The sequence below is a fragment of the Notothenia rossii genome (assembly GCF_949606895.1).
Source record: "Notothenia rossii genome assembly, chromosome: 7".
NCBI classification, from domain to species: Eukaryota; Metazoa; Chordata; class Actinopteri; order Perciformes; family Nototheniidae; genus Notothenia; species Notothenia rossii.
Genome location: NC_136905.1, coordinates 3427022 through 3439644, shown reverse-complemented (window position 1 = coordinate 3439644; position 12623 = coordinate 3427022). Strand labels below are relative to the sequence as shown.

Sequence of the window (12623 nt, the reverse complement as noted above, 5' to 3'; positions counted from 1 at the left end):
TACTCAGATCTTGTTATTGAGTAAAAGTAGAAGTACTCAGATCTTGTACTTGACTAAAAGTAGAAGTACTCAGATCTTGTACTTGAGTAAAAGTAGAAGTACTCAGATCTTGTACTTGAGTAAAAGTAGAAGTACTCAGATCTTGTGCTTGAGTAAAAGTAGAAGTACTCAGATCTTGTACTTGAGTAAAAGTAGAAGTACTCAGGTCTGGTTCTTGAGTAAAAGTAGAAGTACTCAGGTCTTGTACTTGAGTAAAAGTAGAAGTACTCAGGTCTTGTACTTGAGTAAAAGTAGAAGTACTCAGGTCTTGTACTTGAGTAAAAGTAGAAGTACCAGAGTGTAGGAATACTCTGTTACAGTAAAAGTCCTGCATTCAAAAATGTTCCTCAAGTAAAAGTATAAAAGTATTCTCATCAAAATATAGTGAAAGACAGTAAAAGTAGTCATTGTGCAGATTGGTCCATTTCAGAATAATAGATATGATATGTTTTCTAATGATTGATCATGAAAGTGTTCTCAAAGCTGGTAAAGGTGCAGCTAGTTTGAATGACTTTGTATACTGCAGGGTAGCTGGTGGATTTACTCCAGGTGGAACTAAAGTCTGATTTAACACTTGATTAGATTTACCATCATTCATCCACATCTGTAAAGTAACTGAAGGGATTAAATACATGCAGTGGAGGAAAAGTACAAAGTAGCATAACATTGAAATACTCAAGTAAAGTACAAGTACCTCCTAATTGAACTTGAGTAAATGTACTAAGTTACTTCCCACCTCCTCACACAGATGTATAATAACTCAGAGTGTCTCCTGCAGGCGTCTCTCCTCTCCTCTCTGCTGCTGCTGCTCATCTTCGTCTCCTCCTCTCTCAGCCAGGAGGAACTCTCTGGAAACCACTCAGGTCAGAGCTGCTGCTGGAACAACACTTTATTTATCATATTACTCGCTTGTACTGTGAACCCCTCAATGTTGAGGACCCCAAAGTGTAATGATATAAATGTAGAGCAGGGTCTCCAGCTCCTGGAAACTGCCGGATGCTAACCTGCATGAGTTGCACTAATCAACATTAGGTTGTTGTGCTGTTATTCATGTCTTTAATGTGTGTCTGTTGATTGTGTATATATATGCAGATAGATATTTGTATACATATTTTTATATATTTGTATTTTTTATTCCTCTGTATTTTGATCTCTCTGTCTGTACACACAAACTGAAAGATTGACAATGAAGTTGACTTTGACTTTATAGCTGTTACGGTGAGTGAAGCAAGCAGGACCCTAATACTGATGATACCTTTATTTCAAGGATAAGAATCAAACTGGGACAAACAGAACACTCCCCGGTGATCACAGTCACCAACAAAAGATGAACCAAAACGGAACACAGGAAGAGACGAGACTAAATACAGGGAGGGGTAATCACGAGACGAGAAACAGCCGGGCAGGGGAGGGGAAACACAAGGGCAACAGGTGAACACAACTAGACACACCAGGGAAACTAAGGACAGGGGAAACACAAGGGCAACAGGTGAACACAATCAGACAACTAGACACACCAGGGAAACTAAGGACAGGGGAAACACAAGGGCAACAGGTGAACACAATCAGACAACTAGACACACCAGGGAAACTAAGGACAGGGGAAACACAAGGGCAACAGGTGAACACAATCAGACAATCAGACACACCAGGGAAAACACAGAGAGAAGGAGCAGACAATAGACCAAGAGGAAAACTTGACAGGGAGAACAGAACAGCAAAATAAACCCATTACAAGACATACAAAACTAAAAACGTGACATAACACAATAATCGTGACAACAGCCAAAGTGGACAGTAGTTGATGAAAATGTCTTGGCTGATTTGGACAGTTCTGGAGTGCTTTAGGAGGTTATTGAGGATCTGGAATCCATTTCTGAAATGTTCAGGATCAAGAGTGTCAGTTTTAACCAGAGGGTGATCATATCTGCTCTCTGTGGACTGATTCTGACTACCATGAGTAGAGTTGGACCATTAGATATAGAGAGCACAAGATGAACATTATAATCTCTACTTTCTTATTAAATAAATAAGAAATCTCTCCAATTGAGAGGATCCAGAGTCCCCTAAATCTTTAAAAGCGACCCTAAATTAGACAGCCCACAGAGAGTACTACTGCATGGATATATGCATGGATAGATAGAGAGATATCTGGTGTTACATTGCATTTGTATGAGTTTGTTTCTGGAAAGGCATTTTATATATATTTATAAATGTAGATGTTAGTTTAGGGTTTTTTGACTGCAGATTTTACATATATGGTTATAGAAGCGATTTTGTCTTTGAGGCTCCTTTTCTCTGTGTGTGTGTGTGTGTGTGTGTGTGTGTGTGTGTGTGTGTGTGTGTGTGTGTGTGTGTGTGTGTGTGTGTGTGTGTGTGTGTGTGTGTGTGTGTGTGTGTGTGTGTGTGTGTGTGTGTGTGTGTGTGTGTGTGTGTAGGTGAGGAACACACCTATGAAGGCTCGCTGGTGGACAGCTACGACAGCTTAGCCTCTCCTCAGCCAGGTGAGCTCGGTGACACGTGTCGCTAATAACACTCTAGATGACATTATTCAATCATAACTGGGTTTACGATTTATTTATTTGTCTTGATAACCATTTACCTCTTTTATGTATTTGTTTATTTATTTATTTGTTGTTTTTATGTTTTGTTTGTTTTTTTAATAACAAATGTATTTTGGATGGTGGATGTAAAAAGATAGTCTTTTATATTTGTATTATCAAATATGACATATAACGTAAAATAATCATATATATATTGTAGTAATAATGATATAATCTATTTATAATTGTAAATGTTTATTGTATGTAGACATTCAATCAGATGTACATTTTGTTAAAAGAAAATGTTTGAAAAATTGAGTTTTTGGAGAAGGGGTGAGATTAACTACGTGTGAACTTCTTCTTTTCGGATGTGTAATTTAGATCATTTGTTTAAATATAATTTGTAAGTCAATAATATATTTGTTTATCAATTTAATACTGCTTTGATTTGTACAGTATCATAATTCTCGGTTGGTGTTATTGTTTTTCACATTCTAAATAAATCAAATCGAAAATAAATGAATTCCCCGCTCTGCTTCACATGCTCTCTCTCCAGCAGGTTAGCTCTGAGTGTTAGCATGCTAATTTAAACAAAGACCAGATTACGTCCAGAACACGTCTGCAATGTTTCTGATAGGGTCGTCGGTCTAAAGCCCGCTCACATTTCAGATATTACGTCATATCAGTACATTGGTTCCTGATTGGCTAATGGTTACACATCGTTATGACATCATAAAGTGGCCAAAATCTGATCAGATCAGATCTGATTCAGAGTCTCTTTCCACAGAGGGGACACATGTTGATGTAGAAGAGACATGAAGAAGAGGGGACACATGTTGATGTAGAAGAGACATGAAGGAGAGGGGACACATGTTGATGTAGAAGAGACATGAAGAAGAGGGGACACATGTTGATGTAGAAGAGACATGAAGAAGAGGGGACACATGTTGATGTAGAAGAGACATGAAGAAGAGGGGACACATGTTGATGTAAAAGAGACATGTAGAAGTGGATTTTGCTCAATAGGTGACCTTTAACACATGTCGCTAATCAAACTATAAATGAATTCCCCCTCTGCCTTCAGAGTACGACCCGTACGACCCGGAGCCCACTGAGGTCACCATGATCACTGAGGACGTTTTCCCCTACGCCACCACCGCCGAGTCGCACTACGCAAAGGAGGACACGGAGACCATGCGGGTGAGAAAGCTGAGAGAGGGGGGGTTTACAAGTACTTAGTTACTGTACTTAAGTACATGTTTCTGGTTTCAGTACTTTACTCCACTACTTATTTTCCTGACGACTTTTTACTTTGACTTCTTACATGTTGAACTCAAATACCTGTACTTTCTACTTCTTACATGTTGAACACAAATACCTGTACTTTCTACTTCTTACATGTTGAACACAAATACCTGTACTTTCTACTTCTTACATGTTGAACACAGGCTGGTTACTTTAGTTTTAATCTTTGTTTTGTTCAGCTCCCGTATCGTGCGGCCGGGCCGGACACCGGTGTATCTGAAGAGTCGGGAGACGACGCAGACCTCGGCGAGAGTCCGACGGACTGCAACTGCGAGCCCGGACAGCCCGGCTTCGCTGGCTTCGCTGGACCAAAGGTACCGACTGCTTCCATCCCATAATAATCTCTTTATTCTCAGTGAACACATCGACTCGTGCAACACCTCTCTCAACCGGCTAACTCAAACATATCCAGGGTCTGTTGAACCGGCTTCGTAGTACAGTTAGCCGGTTGGCCTAATCCAAAACATACGCGCTCTCGCTAAACGGTCCTACGACACGGGTTATCAAGTGGATCGCTCAAGCCAGCCGTGTCCTATCTAGTTAGGTGCGCGTTCACATGAAAGGGGTGGTATAGCCTACTTCCTGAATGAAAAGTTAACTATAATATTTGACGTATGAAGAAGTTAAACTTTAAACATCCATGACTTAAACACTTTATCCAGGATCAAAGCCACATAGCTGCACCTGCAAGGTGAATACAGCTGGTAACAGAACAAGTGTTTGAATGCGTACATTAACAGGTTTATGATATCACTGCCTCGTCTAAGACACCATCTGACTTTAATTACATTTATATTAATACATTATATTGATATGACTGCGATTAAATCAGCATATACTTCTGCCAGGGGATGCTACCCCTCAAAATCTCCTGCCACCCTAGATCCACCCCTGAGTAGGCTATATTTTTCGTTTCGTTTATTTAATAATTTAATTTCAGGGGAATTTTGTTTTGTTTGTTTTTAGATTTAAATAGATTTTGAAAGTGGAGATAGAGAGAGAGAGAGAAGCAGCGCTGTCTGCTTAGTTGCAATACTGTAGCTCAAGCCTTTATGCAATTTAGGCCTATACATTGTTTATGTTACTTATATGCCAGTGTCTCCATGGTTCTGAATCTGTGTGTGTTGAGCGCAGCACCGTCTGCTTTTTGCAGCACAGTAACTAAAGTAGGACTAAGCATAGCGGTAGTTTTTTGTAGACCTGTCTGCCCGTGCACTGCGCGTGCGCCCTTGTGGCATTGTTTGGGATGACCTAATTAAAACAGTCCGCCGTCCTCTTTTAGAAACATACACAACTCAGACAGACACCGGTCATAAAAGTATCAGATAGGCTTCAATTTACTTTTGATTGTCTATAATGAACTATAATAAAATATTGGCGTTTTAACACTAAGTTTATATATGTACTTATTTTTACGGTTTGCATACGAGGTGATCCGCGAAAATCATTTATAATAAATAGTGGTCCGCATAAACAAAAAGTTTGAGAACCCCTGCCCTAAACGATCATAGCCCCACCTCTCCTGCTCACCCCCACGTCATTGCTGATGCGTTTCGCCAGCAACAATGACGGAATTTAGTGGCGGAAGTACAGCGCCACTTACAGGCCCGGCATATGTACTGCAGCGTCTCCAGCGGGTCGAGCAGTCTCGTGTGGACGGAAGACATTTGTTGATATCGACATCGGTTCGTTTTCATCTCCGTGTGGACGGGGCCTAAAGCACATAACAGTGTTTTAATTTTTGTTTTATTTGGGTGTATGTTTACGTATGCACCAAAAACACCAAGACAAACTCTTTGTATGTGTTGGATGTATCATTTCTGAAATAGATCTGAAAATGATTGTCTTTTCAGTTTGTTTTCTTGTCCTTGAATAAAGTCTGTCTTGACCATCTCTCTCCTCCTCCAGGGGTCCAGCGGCCTGCAGGGTCAAACTGGAGAGCCAGCGCCTCAAGGCCGAGAGGTGACGCTCTGAAACACTGCCATTCAATTCAGTTTGAGAAACAACACAGGAAGGAACCATCTGAGTTTCATCTGTGATTTGTTTATTTTTAGGGTTACAAAGGAACCAAAGGGGTTCGAGGAAGAGGAGGAGACACCGGACCATTGGTAAGGAAATCACATTCACAGCATCCCTGACACCACCATCATTCATGAAGCTATATTCAAAGATACTCTGTGTCAAAGTAACGTGAGAGGGACGATAGAGGAACAAGCGAAGTGAAAATGAAAAGGAAGATAACGGCAAGCAAGGAAACAAAAGTGAGAGTGAAAACAAGGAAGGGGAACATTTTGAAAAAAGTCCAATTGAACTACTATTTGTACGAAGGGAAAGGACACAACGCTGACGAATGAATACAAGTCAGATACAAACTATATTTAAAACATAATTAAATACATTGATTTAAAAACAAACCGTAAGTTGAGGGTGTTTTTCCATCAAACGAACATTAAAATGAAACACAAAACATTCTTTGATTTTATAAAAAGAGACAGAAAACAATACACAAATTAAACTACATGTAAAAAAACTGGTCTTTTTTGTCATTTTATACAAATTTGAGTGAGAATGAGCAGTTATTTTAAAGGGGCCCTCCTGGGACATGTCTCCATTTTTAATGTTCAAAAAGCTCTTTATGTTTCTCATACTGTCTGTGCTGCAGCACCTCTTTTCACCCTCTGTCTGAAACCAGAGCTGCTCTGATTGGTTAGCTGGCCGGCTCTGTTGTGATTGGTCAACCGCTTAGAGATGTCCCGCCCCTTAGCCTATCACGTACAATGTGTTGGAGCGCTAGCCAATAGGAGCGTGAGTGTTATATAGGGATGTCACTATGTTCTGGAAGTAAACAAAGGAGTCCAATGGAGGCGTTTCGGGTCAGAGTGTGTTGGGGAGAAACTCCCTCCGGAGGGAACACAGGGAGTTTAGCCTCTGCAGACCATTTACACGCACTAGCACCTATAGAACACTACAGGAGAGGGGACACCTTGACATGGTTTAGAATAACATATAACCCTGTGTGTGTTACCTGCTGAGCCTCTGGGTTCAATCATTCTGTTTTTATCCAGCTTCTTTATTTGTGTAGTTTTGACCTCTGACCTCTCGTTGACCTCTGACCTCTCTTTGACCTCTCCTCCTACAGGGCGACGTCGGAGCTGAAGGAGACGACGGAGCTTCTGGTTTCTCTGGAGCCATGGTGAGTTTAAAACCAGTTAGAGCAATTAAGAAAACAACCCTTTGATAACTGACAACGTTTTATAATAAGCAGTAATATAATGTGATGTTGAGCCTCATAGATTCTAGAGTCTTCTTATCAAACAGTACAAGCTAATATTAGACTTTATGGAACGTTATAAATAATTAACTAACTATTTGAGTACATTATGAACTGAACCTTTTCCCGTCTGCAGGGAGAACCTGGACTTATAGGAGACCTAGGAGAGCAGGGAGTGCTGGGTCTGAAGGTACACACACACACACACACACACACACACTCACACATGCGCAATACACACACACAATACACACACACACACACACACACACACACATGCGCACACACAAAGTATACTGAGCTGTTTACTTCAATAAAATGCTACTTATTATCTACCTTTTTCTACAAATAACACATATATAAATATCATTGTATATATTTTCCGCACTGTGATTATTTTTACTTTGTATACTTTAAATACTTATTGCTGATTAAACGTTTGTACTTTTACTCAAGTAAGATTTGCAGGGCTTTGACTTGTAATGAAGTATTTTGACCGTGAAGTGTTGGCCCTTCTACTGAAGTATAGCGCCTGAATACTTCGTGGTTGGGTTACAGTGTTTGTCACCAGTTCACCAGCTCCAGCAGATTCATGTTTTATTAAAATGTGAAATGTGTTTCCAGGGGGACGTCGGGATGGAGGGACCCCGAGGAGGAGTGGGAGGCCCTGGTGTCGCTGTGAGGAAACACAACACACACACACACACACACACACACACACACACACACACACACACACACACACACACACACACACACACATATTTTAAACCCAATAAAGATTCTGGTGGAAGTTAAGAGCGGCGCTGTGTGTTTGACTTCGTTCAAACTAAGAGTCATCTTTCAATTCAACATAAAATGGAAAGTTAATCAGTAGAAAAATGTATATTCGGATTAACAGAAAAGGAAACAACTTGCATATAAAATGTCTTTACTTTAAATTGGCTCATCAAATTTGTAAATGCAAAATCAATCAATCTACCAGGCTTCTTTGTGTATCAAGAAATAAAAGCACACAGTGAGAGTGGAGTGTTATTTAGTCAGAGACAGGTTCTGAAACCTGTAATGTATTGATCAATAAAAGTCTGAATTTTCAAAAAATAAAATCTGAATGTTCTAATTTTCTAAATAAAGTCTGAATTTTCAAAAAATAAAATCTGAATGTTCTAATTTTCTAAATAAAGTCTGAATTTTCAAAAATAAAAAAATAAAATCTGAATAAAAAAAAAAAAGAGAATTTTCTTAATAAAGTCTGCATTTTGAGATTTTTATAAAAATTGAGAATTTTTAGAATTTAATAAAAAGTCTGAATTTTGAGATTTTTATAAAAATTGAGAATTTTTAGAATTTAATAAAAAGTCTGAATTTTTAGATTTTGATAAAAAGTCAAAATGTTGATAAAAAGTCCGAATTTTGGAGAACAGTCAGAATGTTATGATTTTGAGAATTTTCTTTTGAGGTTTTTAGAAATTTTGGGGGAAAAGTCGAAATTTTGAGATTTGGATCAAAAGAGTATTGATGAAGAAGACTGTAACAGGGGACCTTTAGGTTTGCAGAAGGATTCCACAGAACAGTTTCTCATCCAGTCAACGTGGAGAGAGGCAGGAGCTCTAGATGTTAATCTGTGATCTGTTGATCCAGGATGTTTTCCTTCACGGTGTTGGAAACCACCCGGAGTGTCTGCTGCTCCACCTGCTGTTCAACAACAAGCAGGCTGCTGGTGATTGTAAGGGTTTACCAGCAGCCTGTTAAACAACACGCGGAAGGAAATGCTTTTTGATCAATTTCCATTTTTCCAAACTGCTCGTATGAAATTATTTGACTTCATTGCTAACTTAGCTTTGTTTGTAGCGTCATCAGGAACAAACAAGGAGAGGCTCAGGCTCAACGATGAGCACAGATATTATCAAAATCAGAAACAGAATAACTTTATTAATCCCACAGACGGGACATTTATATTGTTACAGCAAGAACAGAGCCAAAGATAGCATCAAATAAACAAAGAAGCATGCATAGAAATATTACTAATAAAACTAGAAATTACACAATTTACACAATTCCTATCCAGTAACAGTTTAGTGATATAGCACCAGGTGTTGGTATTACAGGTGGAAGTATATATTGCACCACTGTTTACGGTGTATATACGGTGTATTGCATATAAGTACACAACAAACAAAGAAAAATAACAACATATAAACAAGAACCTTATGACATGTATTATAAGTGTATGCAGTATTGTTGTTATTAGTTTATTTTAAATGCAAAGTCAGCATTACACACACACACACACACACACACACACACACACACACACACATGCACGTTGCGAGTGTTTATGTATTGTTATGTATGTGTTTGTATGTCAGGGCTCTGGAGGTGAGGCTGGCTCTTCAGGACCGAGTGGAGGTAAAGGGATCAAGGTAAGGATTTACACTTCTGATATTTACCTGAAATGTTTAATGGATTTATTTTACTTTCATTCACATTTGAATGTAAAGCTTTATTCGTCAAAGCGGTTCGATTTTTAACCCGTTTTCCAAATACAAATAACGACTTGTGACTTCACATAATCATCTTTTTTGCTGCAGCTGATGTTTTCTATTTGGGTTTTAGATTTATGTTTTTCAGCATTTGTTTTGAACTCTATTTTCTGTGTTTTTCTTTCTGCTCAGGGGTCTTTTGGGGACGGAGGCAGCGAGGGTCCGACTGGACGGGACGGACTGAAGGTATGAAAACTAAAGAAGATTCAAATAAATGGCACAACAAATAGATTAAAAATGTCCTTAATTGAACTGAAATAATATACAAAATATAGCCCCGCCCCTTTTACCACTCTCACTGCCAGAAGGTGAGACCAAGATCGATTTTCAGGAACAATTCAGAATTTTGACATTTTCAGAAAAAAAGTAAAAATGTTGTGATTTTGAGTAAAAAGTAAGAATTAAAAATGTTTCCAAATAAAATAAGAATTCAGCAAATTTCTGAAAAATTGTGCATTTTTAGAAAAAAGTACACATGTCATGATTTTGAGAAAAAAGTTTGAACGTTAAAGTGCAAATTTAGAAAATTTAAAAATAAAGTGCGAATTAAAAAAATGTAACATTTGCAAAAAGTAAAAATGTTGTAGGATTTTAGAAAAAAAGGAAGCATTTTGAGAAAAACTGTGAAAAATGTGTTTGAAAAACATTTTCTTTGTGGTTTTTAGAAAATGTCAGAATTTTGAGATTTGAAAGAAAGTCTGAGCTCTGAGAATTTCAGAATCAAGTAAGAATTTATAAAGTATTGTAAACAATGAATTTCATTTGAGATCATTTTCAGCTCCACTGCAGTGATCAGATGGTTTTACAGCAGGGGTGTCAAACTCAAGGCCCGGGGGCCAAATCCGGCCCGCGACTTCATTTTATGTGGCCCCACAAGAGCTTGCAAAGAATATGTTTATTATACGGTTACGTGCCGCTTTACACGTTGCCCATAAACTACATTTCCCACAATGCATCTCAAATTTGACTTTTTTCTCAGAATTTGCCTTTTTTTCTTAGAATTTGCCTTTTTTTTATAATATTACTTTTTTTCAAAATGTCACTTCTTTGTTTTTATTGTGACTTTTTTTCCAGAATTTGGCTTTTCTTTTTAAATCATTTTGTGACATTCTCACTGAAAAGACTTGCAATTATTTGCCCTAGACTTCTGCTTTCAGACGTAGTTGATTATGAAGATATTCCCCTATCCGATAATAATCCAATGCAGAGGCAAAAATGTGATATAATACATTATTTTATATATATGATATATTTATATAGGTATTTTTATATAGTCTTAAAGTTACAACCGGCCCTTTGAGTGCAACCATAATGCGAATGTGGCCCGCCATGAAATTGAGTTTAACACCCCTGCTGTTGAGTCTTGTGGTGAAGATGCTCTGATATGAGGAGAAGAACCAGAACATATGAGCCGGACTGCAGACTAAAGTTCATTTTTATAATAACTCTCACCGACAGAAGACCACAGTGCTGACATTTAGAAACACAAGTTCACCTAGAGACCCAATCAACCTGTCAGTGTGCTGTTTAGCCATCAAATGTGACTCTGTTCTTCAATATTTGTAAAAGAAAGCAAACATATTGGAGCTTTGTTGCACCTCTTCTTCACCAGCAGAGGGCGCTGAAGTTATAAAGAGTCTCTAATCTTCTGTTCTCCTACCCAGGGTCAGATCGGAGCTCCCGGGTTTCCAGGAGACGTCGGAGACCGAGGATACACTGTGAGAAAAATCCTCAATCATTAACTGTGTTCAATGTAATACACAAATAAATACTAGCAACTTTCAGTCAAATATTAGAATTCGTTAACATTTGAGACGTTATTAGGTTGTTTTGTCTGAAATCCAAATGTAAGATGGATCCTAGGTCGCAAGGAAAATAGTTGAATCTACTCTGAAGCACACAACTGATATTTAATTGCCTAAATTAAATTATGATCAAAACGTCCAATCACTTGCGTCCATTAACTCAATTAGTTGGGACGCTTCATTCTGTTTCCCATCATGACGATTAAGGGAGTTATTTCAGGGTCTCCTTCTGTTAAAGAGTGACGTTACTAACGTGGGGAAATGAGTCTCATCCGGCGTGACGTTTCCGAACCAGTGCTCCAGATTGAATGTTTTTTTCCACAGTACCTTTCCTTGTCGCTCTGATTTGCATTTTTAACCTGCTTCCTGTTTGCTGTCCTCAGGGTTACAATGGACAGACTGGCTCCATTGGACCAGGCGGACCAAAGGTACAAACACACTTTCTGTATTAGATTTGTTACAATAGTTAATCATAAAAAATCCCTCAGGTTATCGTGAGGTAGATCTCAATCTCACTGGTGTGGGTTCATGATAAGGATCTTTAGTTTCCCGATGACCTCCTTCCTGTTACAACACAGTACATTCCAATGAGGGAATACTGAACTGAATTGAATGAATGAGTCAGTGTGAGTCAGTGCCAGTGTCTCTAAGTCCTTTTTAGGATGCTGTTAATAACCAGGGGCTGCAAAGAAAAGTGGGTCATGGTCGTGACATGTCTCCATGCTGTCATTTTCAAAAATCTTTATTTGTTTTTCTCATTCACCCTCTGTCTGAAACCAGAGCCCAGTCTGCTCTGATTGGTTAGCTGGCCGGCTCTGTTGTGATTGGCCAACTGCTTAGAAATGTCCCGCCCCCTTCAGCCTATCACGTACAATGTGTTGGAGCGCTAGCCAATAGAAGTGCGCGTGTTTCATAATGATGTCACTGTGTTCCGGAAGTAAACAAAGGAGTCCAATGGAGGCCTTTGCAGACCATTTACATGCACTAACACCTAGAACACACTACAGGAGAGGGGACTCCTTAACTGGTTTAAGAATAACATGGATGTCCCGCCCCTTAGCCTATGTGTCGGAGCGCTAGCCAATAGAAATGCGCGTGTTTCATTGTGATGTCACTG

General features: G+C 38.9%; 1 protein-coding gene across 1 annotated transcript in view; it reads left to right on the top strand.

Annotated features, from left to right (window-relative positions):
- Positions 1-12623, top strand: part of LOC307047701 (uncharacterized protein) — a 31865-nt gene that overhangs the window by 3707 nt on the left and 15535 nt on the right. The window contains exons 2-14 of the mRNA XM_079694824.1: positions 818-902; positions 2478-2543; positions 3667-3782; positions 4067-4201; positions 5796-5849; positions 5942-5995; positions 7027-7080; positions 7295-7348; positions 7783-7836; positions 9528-9581; positions 9834-9887; positions 11366-11419; positions 11890-11934. Coding sequence (XP_079550950.1) covers positions 818-902; positions 2478-2543; positions 3667-3782; positions 4067-4201; positions 5796-5849; positions 5942-5995; positions 7027-7080; positions 7295-7348; positions 7783-7836; positions 9528-9581; positions 9834-9887; positions 11366-11419; positions 11890-11934 — 879 coding nt within the window. The remainder of the gene's footprint in view (positions 1-817; positions 903-2477; positions 2544-3666; positions 3783-4066; positions 4202-5795; positions 5850-5941; positions 5996-7026; positions 7081-7294; positions 7349-7782; positions 7837-9527; positions 9582-9833; positions 9888-11365; positions 11420-11889; positions 11935-12623) is intronic.